This window comes from Nerophis ophidion, linkage group LG07, assembly GCF_033978795.1.
Source record: "Nerophis ophidion isolate RoL-2023_Sa linkage group LG07, RoL_Noph_v1.0, whole genome shotgun sequence".
Classification (NCBI taxonomy): Eukaryota; Metazoa; Chordata; class Actinopteri; order Syngnathiformes; family Syngnathidae; genus Nerophis; species Nerophis ophidion.
In genome coordinates, this window is record NC_084617.1 from 51,151,806 (window position 1) to 51,171,217 (window position 19,412).

Sequence of the window (19,412 nt, forward strand, 5' to 3'; positions counted from 1 at the left end):
ATATATATATATATATATATATATATATATATATAATGTGTGTGTGTGTGTATATATATATATATGCATCTGTGACCAAATGGGAAAGAAAGTATTTTAAAGGTTCAATAAATCATAAAAAAAATACTACATGGAAAAAAAGGGGTTGTCTTATATTCGGGTAAATATTGTGTGAGTGTGTGTTCATATATATGTACATATACATATGTATATACTGTACGTATACATATGTATATACATATATATATATATATATATATATATATATACATACGTATATGTACATATATATGTACACACACTCACACAATATTTACCCGAATATAAGACAACCCCTTTTTTTCATGTAATATTTTTTTAATGATTTATTGAACCTTTAAAATACTTTCTTTCCCATTTGGTCACAGATGCATTGCATTGGTGACAGATTTCTGTAATTTTCATCACAGGTACACTTCAACTGTGGGAGACAGAATGTGAAAAAAAAAATCCAGGAATTCACATTGTAGGAATTTTAAAGAATTTATTTGTAAATTATGGTGGAAAATAAGTATTTGGTCACTTCAAACAAGGAAGATCTCTGTCTCTCATAGACCTGTAACTATATATAAATATATATACATATCTAGATAGCTATCTATATATATATATATATAAATATCTATATATATATATATATATATATACATATATGTGCGTTTTAGAATGTTGCTTTAAAAGAATGGAATGTATCTCTGGTGAAAGTTAAATATATTACTGCACACAGACTGAAACAGAAAGGTCGTGACATTGCCATAAGGTCCAATACCCATGTTAACAACTAAATATGAAATAAAAAGTAGAGTGAAATGAAAAGCAGGAGACTATTGCAGGCACGGCAAAACGCTAACAATGATGACACGCATAAAGACACAGGCTTATAGGTCATGAGGAGGCAATTAAGCGCACGCACACACGCACGCACACACACAGGGCTGCAATAATTAGTTATTTCTAGCAATATTAAAATCCCGTTCATTAAAAGTGTGGACGTGAAAATGTGTCATTTGTGATGAACTAGTCTAATAAAAAGGCTAAATAAACAGTATCCATTAACCTAAAGACACATTTTTTTTTTTTTCATAATTAGTATTCATATTTAATCATTTTCCATTACATGATTCCAATACATTACTTACTATTATACATTAACGATGTATTTTTTTTCAAAGCCATAAAAAAGTCATTGTACCAAATGGACAACCCTGTTGACCTAATCATACATTTGATTGTTTGCAGTGTGAAACATGTCAATTATATGACAATATATAAAAAGATAACATTATTTAGTGTGTTGATTGTAGGTCTGAAAGAGTTCTTCAATGCGCAATATTACATTTTCGCATTCCCTCGATTCATACACATGTGCAGATGCAGGGCATGCATACATTCCAAAAAGGTCCACGTCTGGCCGGTGTTCGCACTCGACAGAAAAGTTTCACCAGACTCTATTTATAGCACGTCAGTCCTTCTAGCGCAACTCCTAGCGTCCACTCCTGTTGTCGTCTAATAACAGCAGTGCAGTCTTTAACACACGTCAAGTTAAGACTCTTGTGCTGAGTGCGGGCCGTAGCTAATTTTTTAACGGCCAGCTGCACAATTGTTAGCATTCTGAAATTAGCAAGCTAGCTTTTTTGCTAATTTTGCAGGTATATACCTAAGCATCAAATATGTTGTTACTTGACAAATGATACCCGTTAGCATGCTAACGTTAGTATTTTTTCTTAACTAATTTTGTGGGCACATACCTCAGTTATATTTCTGGCACTTGATGCATGCTAACATGAGCAGGCTAGCATTTGAAATACATCATTCTGGTACACACCTCAGAGTAACGACTCTTGGTTCTTGACGCATGTAACAGTTAGCATTTTAGCATGTCAACAATAGCATTCTACTTTTTTAGCTAATATAGCAGGTATACCTCAGTGTCATACATTTTGGTATTTCACTGATGCTAAATGTAATATATGCTATTGTTGGCACAGTATGGTTAGCCAGCTAGATTTTTCCCTTTTTTTTTTTAGCTCATTTTGCTTACATTTTTTATTAAACTATATAATGCCAGCGTGCTAACTGTTAGCATATTAGTTCGGCTTTAGCTCTTGAGCATTCTCACAATCTCTACCAAAATTGCACTTTCTAGTTCTTTGAAAATAATCTGCATATTGTACTGGTTTTGGGGTGAAAACTACCATTATGTCCTGTGCATCCTTTAATATGTCAGTCTGTAGCTCTCAGTGGAAAAAGTTGCTCTCATAAATCAAGGCCCAGAAAGGTTTGTTAAAACCGGCTGGTGAGGTGGTCTGCATGGTCATAGAGCTCTGTGCTCATTCACAATGGCCTCTGGCGTGGGCCGCTTCACAGGGTCTTCAAGACAAGCTGCTGTTGCTTTTCTGCCTAAGCAGCTGCAAAAGTGCTTGATTTGGTATGCACCGCAGCCTGCTTTTTAAATGTTAACCCTGCGACGATCGACCTCCTTTAATCGTGGCATTAACATTGGATTACTTGTGCAACCCTACACACACACACACACACACACACACACACACACACACACACACACACACACACACACACACACACACACACACGCACTCACACTCACACTCACACTCACACTCACACTCACACTCACACTCACACTCACACTCACGCATACAGTGATGTTTATACAGTGAATAAGGAAGGCCCTTTTTATCCCCACAGTGTAGCAAGCAAACGCTCTCTTGAGCCCTTTATGAGCACATAGCATTATTCATATACTCTAAATACTCTATTTACAACTGTACAAGCTTTTCAACAGGGTTGCATGCATAACTTCAGTTACAAATAAATAATAGTGTAATACATTTTTAAACAACTAAAGCCTTTGTGCAACGCAAGGTGAAGTTTTAGTGTGAGGTCAAAGAAAGGAAAGGGGTGACATTCCCTTTTGAAAAATTAGCTAAACTAAAAAGTCTCAAGTAGCACCACTTTCTTTCCCTTGCAGCACTTTTCATTTCCTTCTCAACATTCTCTGTCTTTCTCTATGAGCATTCGTTCATAATAATTCCATTCCATCATTAACCGCCATCGTGCGTGCAGCCTTTTAAAAAGGGAGCTTACGCTGCGCTCTTTTTCCAAATTGACATCTTTGAAAGCCATCATCATTACCTTCAAACAAGGCTTCTCATTTTGGACAGTTACGTGGTGCCTCGCGTTGATGGCGGTCATTAAGTTGGATTGGGAGTTGTACCTTTGCACCTCCCGAGGCGGGCTTCGCTTCTTTGTTCGTAAGGCAGGTTTATTGGGGTAGGGGAGGGGGGTGTCAGAGGTCAGAGGTTATGCAGGTGTCGATCTTTTTTCCATGATCGGACTGGGTTTGGGCTCCGGCCGGTGAGGTTTGTGCTGAGGGCTGCTGCGCAGGTTGTCATCCATCTGTGCGGAAAGAAGGGATATATTAGAGGTCATGTCCAAAACCACTTCCTCCTTCAAGTTTCACACACAAAGAGAGAAAAAAGTTGGTTCAAACAAGCATGTTAAGATGATGAAAAGTACTGTAATAAATGTGCTAAAAGTTGGGGATGTCACGCAAACAGGTGTTATCCAAAATCCATACAGTGTGTGTGTGTGTGTTTACAGTAGAAATCCCTCACTGTACAATCGTTTCGATTTACGAACCACAGACGGAATAAAATCATGCTTTGGTGTACGAGCCTTGTCTTAGCGTACGAACGTTTCACCCATCCGTTGAAAAATCATCGGCAGCACATCCATTGTGGACGAGCTACTCGACCTTTGATGCTCAGTCAGTCAGCGGCGCGGTGCTGTTGTTAGCTGCTGTGCTAAGTTGTGTGCCTTTTATAATTTTTTTTACGTTTTCCAAGCTCAATATGAGTTTAAAGACAGCAACTGACAAACAATGTGTGAATTTTTAATATTCAGGAAGTGTCCACAGTGTTGTTGACACAAGGGCTGTCTTGCACTTAAATCTGGTGTCTTAGATTTTTTTTCCATTGTTCACAATCAATTAAAATCTATGACTGGGTTTTTTTCCAAAGAGAAATAAACAAGACAGTGATACAGTGTATCCGGAAAATATTCACAGCAATTCAATTTCTCCAAATTTTATGTTACAGCCTTATTTTGATAGATGAAATACATACATTTTTGTCCTCAAAATTCTACAGACAGTACCCCATAACAACAATAAGAAAAGTTTAAAAAAAAAAAAATTTGCGAATTTATTAAAAGTAAAAAAAAAAAAAAATCAAATGTACGAAGGATTCAGCCTCAGCTCAATACTTTAATGTCTTCTACAATACGATGTCACACACTTGGCACACCAATCAATGGCTTGGTTTGCCCATTTATCTTTGCAGCACCACTTAAGCTCTATCAGATTGAATAGGAAGTCTTGTTTTTCATCCAGGATGTCTCTGTACATTGATGCATTCATCTTAGCCTAGTCAGAGAGGTGACCAAGAACCCGATAGTCACTCTGTCAGAGCTGCAGCATTCCTTTGTGGAGAAAGGTGAACCTTCCTGTAGAACAACCATCCATGCAGCAATCCACCAATCAGGCCAGTATGGTAGAGTGATCGGACGGAAGTAATTTCTGAGCAAAAAGTTTGCTAAAATGCACCTGAGAGACTCCCAGACCATGAGAAACTAAATTCCCTGGTCTAATGAGACAAATATGCAACTATTTTGTGTGAATGCCACACATCATGTTTGGAGGAAACCAGGCACCGCTCATCAACAGGCCAATACTATCCCTGGTATTGGATGTTTTTTTAGCGGAAGGAACTGGGAAACTAGTCAGGATAGAGGGAAAGCTGAACAAAGCAATGTACAGAGACATCATGTAGAAAAACCAACGCCTTCTGAAGCTTGAAAGGTGCTGCAAAGAAGAATGGTTGAAACTGCCCAACGATAGAAGTGCCAAGCTTGTGGCATCATATTAAAAAAGACTTGAAGCTGTAAGTTGCTGACAAAAGTGCACCAACAAAGTATTGAGCAAATGCTGTGAATACTTAGATACATGTGATTTTTTATATATATAATACATTTGCAAAATAAAAAAATTAAGTTTTTCAGTGGAAAAAGTGAAGCGGTGTGATTACTTTCCGGATGTACTGTATTTAGTAGTCCAGTGGTTGTCAAACGTTTTTCATCAAGTGCCACCTCAGAAAAACTTGACTATCCAAAAACTAACCAATAAAACCAAAATTAAATGCAGTAGCATACTAGGCCTACGTATTCATTAAAACAAGGCTGAGGTTTTATTTTGTTATTACAAGTGAGTTTAATATTTTTTTGCAACTGTAACATTACATGCAGTTTAACATATATGGGAAAAAAACACTGTACTTTAATCAGGTGATTCTTTGGCGTACCACTAGATGAAGCCCACGAACCACGAGTGGTACACATACCACAAATTGAGAATCACTGTAGTAGTGTATACTAGCCTTGCTCCAAAAAATCGATTTACATCCAAATTGCGATTTGTTTTTATTACGATTATAAATTGAATAATAATTCCTAAAAAAAAAAAAAAAAAGTATTTTAATTATTTTTTTTTTTACAAATGAATTTTGGTCTGTTTTTAGAATTGTATTTGTATGTCTACATTTTCAACCTAATTTTTGTAAAACTGGGATTGGTTTGGGGCTTTCAAAATCTGTAAGCGAAGATCATTAAAATTATAACGAATAAAAGGTAGACATATCTCACTTTGCATGTAATGAGTTTATATAACATATTAGGTTCATATTTGAAGTTGAATTGCTGACAATGAATGAACTTTTGCACGATATTCTTTTCTTTTTTCACCTGTATGTGTCTTGTAATTGATCGGGCAACCAGTTAAGGGTGCACCCCTCGTCACTCTCTAAACCTAAGAGGTTTTTGACCCCATTAACATGTGGACCTAGTAACATGAGTAGCAAACAACATGAATGCACAATATAATTAATGACAACTGCAGAAACTACAGTACTTTGTGATTGTTGCACTAAACATCACTAGACCGCAGAGCCATGTCTGGTTGTGGCCAGTGGGGGTATTTATGTCAGGGATATTCACCGAGAAAGCTTAAGAGCGGGAGGCAGACTTCTTATTAGTCTTATATTGTATATCCCAGAGAACCACCGTCGTCTACAGTAGACATTTATTTATTTTTTTAATTTTATCAGAATTACAGGAGCGCTGTTTTTAAGGACATTCAGCAAAAAAGCAAGTTAAAGATCATCATTATAATAGCACTCTAGTGTTTTCAAGAATCTGCTGTAAAAATGTGAGTCTCCCACAAGGATTTTAGATGAACACTGGTTGCACTAGCCCAAACAATAAAAAAGAAGATCTAAAATGGAAGCTTGAGGAACACCATTAGTTTAACTAAATAAGTTGAACAAAACATCTGAAGTAAATAAGCTTCAGCAACATCTTACTTACATAAATCACATTACCAAAAACCAAACAAAAATGTGTAATTACCAAAAAAAAGAGGACTGAAACAGGAGCCTTGAGGTATGCCTCAGGTATGTACATCACAAGTTTGGACTGCAGTGTTTTATGTTTGCTAGCAAAGTTAAAATGTCAATTCCAGGGCCCTGACAATGTGTTCACAGTGGTCCAAGTTCCTCTACACAACAGGAGCACTTTAGTGTTTTAAGATTTTTCTGCAAAAATGTTTGTCCCAAGTTTTGAACTGAACACGCCTGATTTGGCCCCCGGGCCGCCCTGATTTATGTGCGGTCAAAAGAAGAGAAATGAAAAAAGCAGAAGCACCTTTTCTATCAAGTTGGACTCTTTGTTTACAAGCTGAGTTAGTTTCTGGAGGTTGGCATCCATTGTTTCCTGAACAGATGGGGGAAGACCTGGAAATACATGGACACCCATGGAAAAAAGGACAGAAATGACCAAGCTTTGGTGGAACAGGAGAAATGAACTAACCCCTAAAAAGCCAACAAGCATGAAGAAAAACAAAAGGTGTCAGAAATAGTTGAGAATGTTAGTTGGCCTAATCAGTGAACATTGATCCTGAAACCCCTAAGTGTGATGATTCTCTTTACGTGCACAGATCTTACAAGGGTTGGCCGGGTTGAAATAGACGGACAGGATGTTGTCGCAGAAGTGCATGAGGTTCTCCAGCTGCCGGAGGTGACTCTGCAGGGGGCTGTTGGGGAGGTGGGCTTTGTGGAGTGGAGCCACAAACCCAAAGACAAAAGCATCCAGGCTGGTGGGCCTACAACCATAGACACATGTTAGCACATCAGCCACCGTGTTCCCTTTCAATATGCCCTTTATAAAACATTAGATATTACTGCCTCTACAGATGGATAAAACCTTTCTACTTTTACAACAAATACTATGACTTTTATCTACACTAAGCATTCCCTCCAGGATTTTTATGTGATTGGTGTGGCTGGAAACGTCTACATTTTTCAGAAAATTGCGGGAAAAACTGCTATTTTGAGACTATTATGATTTCACTTGTGATTATAACAATTTGTTATCAACGTTTTAAGTTTTATTTGTAACCATAGACTTACAAGTAGGCACTAGATGGCAGTAAAAGCCCAAACTCAGAGCTCATTGTCTAATTACTGTACTGTTTTAATTAATTGTAGCTAATAATAGTAATAATTAGTTACAAAAAGTACTGTAATTACAGAAAATAATTACAGAAAGAAAGTCTGACGTTCAAAAACTGCAGACATTCTCTGTGTATGTTTTATGCTTGAAAGGTCCATTTTTAACATTCCTTAATGTTCCAACACATTAAACCCTGCACGCTATGAGGCTTTTTAAATGTTAAGAGTGAGTCATAGCGGTAATTTTTGTTAGTAAATGAAAGACGATGAGAGTTTGTCAACACGTTACAACATCCCTAACATGTAAATTCTCCATCTTTTCTAGGTTAGCATTTCAAATGAAAATTGTTACTAGTCTTACTCTGGATGTATAAAGGATGAATAAATATATAAATACATGTAAACTAGGAAGTGAATGTTTATGCACTACATGCATAATTTGTCCTGTGGAAAGATTCAGGAAGCAGTTCTGAGCTACGTGATAGAGCCACAATTGTGCCGTTTGAGCAATTATGTGTTGTTACATGTTGCTGTTCCTGCTTTGTCTACACAAGAAACAAATAAGTCTATTTTCCATTGGGACAATTACACTAGTTGGCAGGTATTTGACAAAGTTGCGAGGTCACACATAAATCGCGGGGATTGGTTGAATTTCTTGAATTGCAAAACCCTGGAGGGACTGACTAAGGGTATGATGAAAGCATATATCTTTTTTGCTAAATCATCAGATACCTTCATTCAACTGCATGTTTTCCACTAAACTTCGTAGAGAGGTTGCATTGCGGAAGCAGTGTTGAAAATAGGAAATGACAAATTATCATACTAGAAGTTTAGAATGAGCACATTTTAAGGAATATCATCCCTCACACTCGATTTGACGTTGCACAGGACCATCTTCCATAATAGAAGATGAGTGGAGACCATGTATGGTGTATTGTAAATGATAGCTTAATGCTGTTTTAACCTGAAAAAACTAACAGCACTGTTGGAAGAAAAGCTGCTAGTTGTAGAACAGCGCCCCCACTTGATTGTAAAGAGACATGTGAGCCAATGCACAACGTCAAGCACAGACTAGAACACAGGTGTCAAACTCAAGGCCCGGGAGCCAGATCTGGGCCGCAACATCATTTTATCTGGTCCGCAAACACCTGGATATGATATGTGTCAATAAAGTAATTAATATTTTCTCACTAAATATAATTATTTTTCATAATTTTGACAGAAAAATATATATACTGCTTGAAATTGCCTACCTTTTAAACTTTGATGGTATCCATCCATCCATCCATTTTCTACCGCTTATTCCCTTTGGGGTTGCGGGGGGGCGCTGGTGCCTATCTCAGATACAATCGGGCGGAAGGCATACACGCTGGACCAGTCGACACCTCATCGCAGGATAGTATCCATTATTGCAACAAATATTACAGTAAATTATTATACTTTCCAAACATGTTTTTGCCTATTTAAAAATACTTAACTTCACAGCAAACTAGTTATCAAATTAATAAAAATGCCAATACATTTTACGTTGTTCTTTACAGCATATTAAAGTAAATTGAAAAAAATTACTACTGCATATTGTGTTAAAATTCTGTTGACTGAGCTGCCAGTTTTTGACTGTAAAATCTACGGTTGTTGTTTTTAATGGTGTATTACTTAATGGAAAGACGGAACATTTATTTTTACGGTAGAAAAACTGGCAGCCAAGTTGCCAGAATAAAAAAACAGTGGTACTGTTTTGCCATTTACCGTAAAATGTTGTAAAAAATTAAAGAAACCACTATATTTTACTGAAAACTTTTGTAGATGTAACTTTTTTACTGTAAAATCGACAGTCTCCCGAAAACAATTTATATAATTAATAATGAAATCCAGAGGCAAATTCATAAATTATTCACTGTTACAAGCGACCCTCTGATGGCAGCCATAATTGCGGTGTCATCCTGGAGGTATTTTTAACATTTTTCTCATTTGGCTCTCCCCGGGACTTGTGGAACTCACACCTCAGGGAGGGAATTTTGATCATTATCGACATTTTTCTACATTTTGGCCTGTTTTAGACTTTTTCTTCCCGTTTCCCCTGTGTGTCATCCCGGTGGGTATTTTTGACATTTTCCTCATTTTGGCTCTTCCCAGGACTTGTGGTACTCACACCCGGGAAGGGATTTTTGAACATTTCCGGCAGTTTTCCACATTGTTCTATCTTCTTAATCTCTAGATAGAGTCAAAATGTGAACAAACAAAGTGTCGCTACAATTATCTGCTGTGGCTGAAAATGTAAACTGACACATTTTTACTTACAAGTTGCCAAAGAAGTAGTTTGCTGTGCCCAGTCTGTAGGAGAGGAGATTGAGGCATTCCTTGGCGTCGCTGTAGAGCTGACAGTGACAAAGAGCAGTTAAGAAAAGGAAAAAAAAAAACAACCGCCATCTTTTTTTACCTTTCCTTCCAATTCTGTAATTCTTCGTTGTGGTGACTCTCCTTTGGTCAGCAGGATGCGGGTGAGGGCGATGCTGGCGTGATGACTGGGGACGAGAAAATTTAGTGGGAAGGGCGAATGGGACGCAAACCATGGCCGTGTCAGATTGGCATAGTTGTCTGCGTCCAACCAGAAAGTGTGCAACTGGGAAGTGGAGAAAAAAAAAACTGGTAATTAGTGCAACTTATCAGTGAACACATTGAAAAGAGATGGTGTTACCAATGCAGGTTGCAGTTTCTCTTGGAGGAGAGCGATGTACGCCATGGTGTCGGCTCCTTGTCTAGCGCTCAGCTCATAGTCTGCATTAAACCTCTACAAACAACACAAATTGATCATAAGTATCTGCTCACCTTTAGTTGAGGAACACACACCCAACATCCACTCGTACCTGCTTCCTCAGAAAGGCAAGAATCTGAGAAGGTTCTTTTACTGAAGTATCGCCGCAAAGCAGCTCGGGGACTGTTCCTACAAGACAAACCATCATGTGACATTTACAGACAACTTGATTATAACAAGCCCTATTCTCTGTTTGCGCTGGGAATGTAACTATAAACAGTACTAATGATAACCGCGGTAAAACGGCCAACGCTTAGTATTACCAATTTAAATTAAAATGATAGAAAAACTGTGACTGATAACTGCACTTTGAAAAACTATGACTGACTGTATTTTTTTTTCAAAGTGAAGTTATCAGTCACAAACTGTGACTGATAACTGCATTTTGAAAAAAAAAAAAAACTATGACTGAGTGGGGGCTTCACGTTGACAGAGGGGTTAGTGCGTCTGCCTCACAATACGAAGGTCCTTCAGTCCTGGGTTCAATCCCAGGCTCGGGATCTTTCTGTGTGGAGTTTGCATGTTCTCCCCGTGAATGCGTGGGTTCCCTCCGGGTACTCCGGCTTCCTCCCACTTCCAAAGAGATGCACCTGGGGATAGGTTGATTGGCAACACTGAATTGGCCATAGTGTGTGAATGTGAGTGTGAATGTTGTCCGTCCATCTGTGTTGGCCCTGCGATGAGGTGGCAACTTGTCCAGGGTGTACGCCGCCTTCCGCCCGATTGTAGCTGAGATAGGCGTCAGCGCCCCCCGCGACCCCAAGAGGGAATAAGCGGTAGAAAATGGATGGATGGATGGATGACTGACTGGCGCCTGCTTGGGAGCTTTAATGCTAACATGAAAACAAAAGACATTAAGAAACGACATATCCCAATCTAAACTTATAGAAACACATTCTGGTCAGAGCAACTAAGATATGCAATGGTGTACGGCGAACCTACAAGATGTGCGCTCTTAGAACAGTGGTTCTCAAATGGGGGTACGCGTACCACTGGGGGTACTTGAAGGTATGCCAAAGGGGTACGTGAGATTTTTTTTAAATATTGTAAAAATAGAATCAATTCCAAAATCCTTTATAAATATTTTTATTAAAAAATAGCAATAATTTAAAAAACCTTTATAAATATATTTATTGAATAATACCTCAACAAAATATGAATATAAGTTCATAAACTGTGAAAAGAAATACAACAATGCAATATTCAGTGTTGACAGCTAGATTTTTTGTGGACATGTTCCATAAAATATTGATGTTAAAGATTTATTTTTTTGTGAAGAAATGTTTGGAATTAAGTTCATGACTCCAGATGAATCTCTATTACAATTCCCAAAGAGGGCACTTTAAGTTGATGATTACTTCTATGAGTAGAAATCTTTATTTATAATTTACTCACTTGTTTATTTTTCAACAAGTTTTTAGTTATTTGTATATCTTTTTTCTAAATAGTTCAAGAAAGACCACTAAAAATGAGCAATATTTTGCATTCTTACACAATTTAATAAATCAGAAACTGATGACGTAGTGCTGTATTTTACTTAATCTTTTTTTCACCAAAAATGATTTGCTCTGATTAGGGGGTACTTGAATTAGAAAAAAGGTTCACAGGGGGTACATCACTGAAAAAAGGTTGAAAACCACTTTCTTAGAACACAGTGATTGATCTATATTCAGACGAATATGAGACAGATGTGTTTTTATGATGCGCACAAGGACCGCTGATGCCACAACACTTGCAAGAAATAATAAATAATATAATACATTTTATTTTTTGCCAGCTATTCATTTCAATACATCTTACAGTGCAACCTCCTAGTTACTGGACTTCTTGCTCCCTTAGAGACTTAGGAGCAAACGTACTTAAAGGAGCCATAAGTAATAATTTCCTGTCAAGTCATCATTAAACGGCCCTGATATTTCAAAAGGCATTGATAAATCATGTTCTTTTCGAATACCTCTATAACTGATAACAGTAGTACAGCCGGGATATGCTCATTTGAAAATTTGATTTACAGCCCCGAAATCTTGTTATTGTTTTCATTTTGATGTCCCGCCCTACACCATTTGACCCATTAGAAAGTCCGTGTGTGTGTCACATCCATGTTGCCAGTTACGCACCGCCATCTTCGTCTGCTACTGCCACTGGTAAAGTTACAAAACGTCATGTCAGACCTTAGCAAATCTTAAAGGCGTCGTTACTATTCCCAACTTATTCATGAGAAAGCTAGGAACAAAAATATTATTTGTATTAGGGATGCCTTTGAAAGATGGAAACGATTGAAAGCGGGAAATATTTTTTCATCTGATGGCAAACTTGCTCCAAATTTCCTCCTTGATAGGAAAGTCAGGCATTTACGTTTTCTTATTACTTGTAATAAATGGAAATGTACATTTGGTATGTAAACCATTTTGTCCCACACAGTCTATGCTCTTGTCTAACAAAGCTAGTATGTTCGTGCAACGAATGCTTAGTGTGATGGTGCTTCGCTCCTAGTGTAATGCTTAGCATGCCAGCCCGGTCAGTGACACATCGACATACAGGCTAACGAGGGAAATATATGCCCGTTAGCCTGTATGTTTATTTATTTTCAATAAATAAAACCTATGTATATATGCGTGATGTCTGTGCCTATTTCGTTCTCAATATGCTGATACGCTAAGGAAATGAGATCCAACATTAGCAGGGCTGTCATCATAGCAATGTAAAACGTATGGAGACAGCCAAATCACATGATAAAATAATTCCTCATTCGTGTAGCCTATAGGCATACCTTGGTGAAATGCATCCTCCTTTGTTTTGTGCGTACATTAGGCTGCTAAGCTTGCTCTAATTATTTTCACCAGTATAACCATTGCTAGCATTGGTTGTAGTTTGTTTTAGTCTTTTTTTTCTGATAACACTGACAATAACCATATGATTGCCATTTGTTGTGATATTGCACACAGACATGACGCACTTCTTCCTGAAAATAGCCCAATTTCTGCATAAAATGTGTTGGTTAGAGATTTGTTATTGACAACCGCTTGTCTAATCAGCTATTATGGTCCCTGCAACTCAACTCCTTGTCTAATCATCTATTATGGTCCCAGCACCTCAACTCCTTGTAAGAGGCAGTGGAAGTTTGAAGTTCCTTGGAGTAGCCCAGTCGATCGAGCTGAATTCGGCTGCGTATCTATGGGTTGCACTTGTACTGTATAGCGCTTTACTACCTTTTTTTTTAAGGAACTCAAAGCCCTTTGACACAATTTCCACATTCACCCAATCAAACACTGATGGCGGGAGCTGCCATGCAAGGCAGCTAACCCGGACCCATCAGGAGCATGGGTGAAGTGTCTTACTCAAGGACACAACGGACATGACTAGGATGGTAGATGGTGGGGATTGAACCAGTAACTCTGAGATTGCTGGCATGGCCACTCTCCCAACTTTGCCACACCGTTCCCATGTATCTGGCAATCAGGGAGAGTGGCGACTACAGAATTTTGAACGTGATTATATTACCATTTCTGGACACATTATAACACATGGTACCATTAATGGGAGAATATGTGGCGATGTCCACATTTATGGTTTGCTCCACTCAGAGTGCGCATCTTGGATGAAGGCGTGCAGTGACTCATCAAAATCGACGGGTAGAATGCTGCGATGCCAAAATCCCTACATTTGTGCAGCTTTTTCTACTTAAGCACATGGGAGAATATGGCTTAAGGAAAGTTTAATAGGGCATCTAAATCACTCCTGCAGTTTGGAAAGTGTCCATTAGAAAGCAAAAGCCAATTTTAACAACAGTGAACTTGTATTATTTTCCACTTTCCCTCAACTAGCCTGAAAACATAGTTAATTAAGCACAGGTCTAAATAGTCATATGATCTTACTGGTATTGTCCCTCTAACACATTGTTAACAGACGAATGCAGCTAAACTTTCTGTTTAGCTGCTTCTGCCTACCTGTTAGGGTTTTCCATGTCCAGTCTATAGGAGAAACGTTGACTTTAGCCCCAGAAAACTTAGCATAGGCCTAGAAGAAAACAATTAGTAGTGGTTAACATGGTTAAGACGCCCAGGCAGAATGTTTCTTTCCTATGATTGACTCATGTTCTCAATGTTCCCTTTGTATTAAAAAGGTTCTTGATATACTTTTGGAGGGATTTAATGATTTAAATGTCCTCGTTTGCAAACAATGGAAGGAAGGAAGGAGAAGTTTACTTGGTATTTTAAAATGCAACTCATAAATAAAATAAACCAGAATGTGGGACACATCAGAAAACCGCCATTAGACTAAACTATGAATCATTTTCAGTAAATCTTTGTTACATAAAAAGCAATCAGGGTAGGGTGGTTATGAAGTCATTGCTAATTTGCATAATTCAGCATAACGCTGTAGTGAAGCCAAAAAGTGAAGAAAAAACATGAAAAGCAAAACAGATAATGTTGAGAAAAGCGCTACAATCTTGGTTTTTAACAGGTGTTTTGTAACCCTCGGGGGGTTGTAAAATATTTACTTAATTGGATTTTTTAATTTTTAGTATTTTTCCACAAAATACATATTTTTTAAAATACATATTAACACACACACTGTAGTGTGCATTGGCGTGGAGACTTTGAAATAAAAACATAAAAACCATATAACTGTACTAATGCTGGGCTTCACAGTGGCAGAGGGGTTAGTGCCTCTGCCTCACAATGCGAAGGCCTGAGTAGTCCTGGGTTCAATCCCGGGCTCAGGATCTTTCTGTGTGGAGTTTGCATGTACTCCCCGTGAATGCGTGGGTTCCCTCCGGAAAATCCGGCTTCCTCCCACCTCCAAAGACATGCACCTGGGGATAGGTTGATTAGCAACACTATTGTAGCTGAGATATACACCAGCGCCCCCCGCGACCCCAAAGGGAATAAGCGGTAGGAAATGGATGGATGGATGTATTAATGCTAGCACTTAAGATAGCTATAGATCAGCACTCAAGTTGCCAGCTAGCGACTTGCGCTTTAATTGCTATTTAGAAACTTGCGGACTAGTTGCTAGCTAGTGATTAGAGTTGTAGTTGCCAGCTAGCAAAGAGCACTGTAGTTGTCAGGTAACGCTTAGTGCTCTAGTTGTCAACTATCGATTAGCACACTAGTTGTCAGCTATTGATTGACGTTCTACTTGCGAGGTAGCTATATTCGCTGTAGCTGCCAGCTACAAATTTGCAGACTGGTTGCCAGTTAGCAACAACTGTCCGTACTTGCCTGCTAGCAATTAGAGCTTTAGTTGTCAGTTAGCGATTTGCAAACTAGTGGTCAGCTATGGATTAGCCCTCTGGTTGCTACTTAGCCATTTGTGTACTAGTAGCAAGGTAGCGATTAGCGTGCTAGTTTCCATCTTGCAATTAGTGCGCCAATTGTTAGTGATTAGCGCCATATTTGCCAGATAGCTATTAGCACCTCTAATGCCATTATTCAAATATCTTAGTGTTGCATAATACAATGTACGCCTTTATAAAACAATTTTTACAAGATACACAAGCTTCATCAGTTCGGGGGTCTTTGGCCTAGATAACGTTGCAGACCCCTGATATAGAGCACACGCGTCAAACTTTCATGTAAAAATCAACAAATATTCTGAAAATAAAGTAAACAAGAGAGCCTGCATCATTCCCAGTCATTACATAGGCCACAGCGTTACTATACATTGCCCGAACCATTCTTACTAAAAGTGACAAATTACCACTTTAACTATTAAACCCTGTATGTACCAAATAACACATTAAAGATACGCATACTTGCCAAGCGCACCTTCTTACATACGTCACGCGTCCAACGTCACACGCCCTCCCCGAACAGAGAGGTAGCGACGTGGGTAACATTAGTTGTGATGCTAACAGTGTGTTGCGTGTGGTAATACGAGAGAAAGAAGGTGCGAATCTGGAAACAAATAAGGGAAGAATTAATTCCCAAGAAAAACAGCACATGGTCCATCGTCTGGCCGTGGTTTGGCTTCAAGCGGGTATATGTTGAACATTTATGCGACAGAAGCATTACTACAAAAAGTAGCAGCACTGCTAATTTGTAGCATCATTTGAAAAGTAACCTGCTTGACAATGAAAAGTGCTTCAAACTGTGCATCTCTCCATTGGGTGCCACACCCACAAAATGCCGAAGCAACTATTTCAACATCAACACCGTAGGACATATACTATTTGATATGCAGCTCATTTTTATGTGACACTTATTGAAATATCTTGAGTGACATCATGCACAAAAGTGCACTTTATTTGTTTTAAACTATTGTAGTGGCGTTCTGTACAAAAAATACACTTCATTTTAGTGTTGTTTTGATATGTCATCTTTGTGACATTATGCACAAAAGTGCACTATAGCTTGTGTTAAATGTCTCTGACAATCTTGCACTTTCTGTTTTGAAATGACATGAATGTTTGTGCCACTGTTTATCAGACCATCCATCCATTGTCTACCGCTTATTCCCTTTGGAGTGGCGGGGGACGCTGGTGCCTATCTCAGCTACAATCGGGCGGAAGGCGGTCTACACCATGGACAAGTCGCCACCTAATCGCAGGGCCAACACAGATAGACAGACAACATTCACACACACACTAGAGCCAATTTAGTGTTGCCAATCAACCTATCCCCAGGTGCATGTCTTTGGATATGGGAGGAAGCCGGAGTACCCGAAAGGGAACCCACGCATTCACGGGGAGTACATGCAAACTCCACATGGAAAGATCCCGAGGTCGGGATTGAACCCTGACTACTCAGGACCTTCGTATTGTGTGGCAGACGCACTAACCCCCCTGCCACTGTAAAACCCTGCCACTGCTTAATAACTGTTTAATAAATACAGTTTTGGTCAATTGAATTAGTTGTGATTTCCTTCTCTGCATGAAAGTTTTGAAAAAGCATATATTAATGCAGTATAAACAATAATGTTTTAATATAGACAAATAAAATCATCATACCGCTGTGACTATATGTATCAAGTGTTAAAGGCCTACTGAAACCCACTACTACCGACCACGCAGTCTGATAGTTTATATATCAATGATGAAATATTAACATTGTAGCACATGCCAACACGGCCTTTTTCGTTTACTAAATTGCAATTTTAAATTTCCCGGGAGTTTCTTGTTGAAAACGTCGCGGAATGATGACGTGTACGCGTGACGTCACGGACTGTAAGGAAATATTAGCGCTGCACACACACACAGCTAAAAGTCGTCTGCTTTAACCGCATAATTACACAGTATTTTGGACATCTGTGTTGCTGAATCTTTTTTAATTTGTTCAATTAATAATGGAGAAGTCAAAGTAGAAAAATGGAGTTGGGAAGCTTTAGCCTTTAGCCACACAAACACACGGTGATTCCTTGTTTAAAATTCCCGGAGGTGGAGCTTCCCTATGAATCAGAGCGGTTAAGCGAACATGGATCCCGACCAAATGTCAACCAGCAGTTTTCGGTGAGAAAATGGTGGTAAAAAGTCGGCACTTACCGGGGATCAGCTGAGCTTGTGTCGTCCATACAGCTGCCGTCGACTTCCATCAGACACTGACCTCAAGACACCCGTGGACACACCCTTCCGACTATCAGGTACTATTAAACTCACTAAAACACTAGCACCACAATAGAAAGATAAGGGATTTCCCAGAATTATCATACTGTGTCTAAAAACATCTGAATCCGTCCCAATGCAATCGCGTTTTTTTTTTAACTTAATTATTATTTTTATTTTTTTGCTAGTCCATCGCTATCAATATCCTCAAACACGAATCTTTCATCCTCGCTCAAATTAAAGGGGAAATTGTCGTTTTCTCGGTCCGAATAGCTGTTTTTGTTGGAGGCTCCCATCAAAAACAATGTGAGGACGTGAGGAGCTCTCAATGGGTGACGTCATCGTCTGCGACTTCCGGTAAAGGCAGGGCTTTTCTGCTAGCGACCAAAAGTTGGGAACTTTATCGTCAATGTTCTCTACTAAATCCTTTCAGCAAAAATAGGGCATTATCGCAAAATGATCAAGTATGACACATAAAATGGACCTGCTATCCCCGTTTAAATAAGAAAATCTCATTTCAGTAGGCCTTTAACTCAAGGCTAGGGCAAAATATCGAGATATATATCGTGTATCGCGATATGGCCTAAAAATACCGAGATATTAAAAAAAGGCCATATCGCCCAGCCCTAGTACATTCACACACAGTCCTATTATAATGTGTTTATGAGCAAAGGTAAACAGTAAATGTTACACATGTATGAAAAACAAATCCGTGTTATTATTTATTAATATCAACATATATTTTTCTTTACTTTCAATTGATGCTGCTTATTTTATGTGACCAATTTAATGGGAATAGTTATCACAAAGCCTCTCATTAATCAGCTGACGATAATTGCACTTTTCCATAAACCTACCTGACCATGTTCCTTAGAGTTATAGTAATTGTTACTTTTTATGAAAGCATTTTAGCACTCAGCAAATATGCTTTTTTGACAAGTTTATGGTAGGTGAGGTGCAGACTGTAAACTGTAAACAGTAAACAGTGGCAGATGTCGTTCTAATAACTGACCTTGAAGGAAAACATTTTGTTCAAAATGACTGACAAACAACCACATTATCTAGGATAAAACGTCCATTAATATTAGTATGTTACAACTTTATACATGAAATAGGAGAGTTGTTAAAAAAGCCATGTTGTTCTTTTTCTGCTATGTCGGAGTGCAGCGGCTAAGTTAGCATGGAAGCTAAGCAGGGAAGAAACACAGAATAAATATCAAATGTCACTCCGGGGGACAGTGAGCTACGTAACGGCCTCGTTCGGACAAACAAGCAGGAAATGTTACCAGGACTACGAGGGAGTCGTTGTGGACAGACGGCAGACCCCAGTCGCCGCCCCAGCATCTCAGCTCCATGGCAGCCGCCATGTTCGGCTCCAGCGTGTGTGACGTCACTCTACGTCAGATGGCGATGACGTGACGTCACCGTACGT

The 19,412-nt window shown here is 38.7% G+C and overlaps 1 protein-coding gene across 2 annotated transcripts; it reads right to left on the minus strand.

Moving 5' to 3' along the window:
- Positions 1 to 2,560: 2,560 nt before the first annotated feature.
- mtx3 (metaxin 3) lies at positions 2,561 to 19,412 on the minus strand. Of its 2 annotated transcripts, XM_061906365.1 has the most exons (9): positions 19,267 to 19,412; positions 14,385 to 14,454; positions 10,490 to 10,566; positions 10,321 to 10,413; positions 10,063 to 10,245; positions 9,924 to 10,000; positions 7,116 to 7,273; positions 6,817 to 6,905; positions 2,561 to 3,459 (listed from the first exon to the last, which is right to left on the minus strand). In XM_061906365.1, the coding sequence occupies exons 1-9, from the start codon at positions 19,345 to 19,347 to the stop codon at positions 3,364 to 3,366; spliced, it is 924 nt and encodes a 307-aa protein (XP_061762349.1). In that variant the 5' UTR covers positions 19,348 to 19,412; the 3' UTR covers positions 2,561 to 3,363. The 2 variants fall into 2 exon arrangements, with proteins under 2 accessions (XP_061762349.1, XP_061762350.1); XM_061906366.1 differs by lacking the exon at positions 6,817 to 6,905.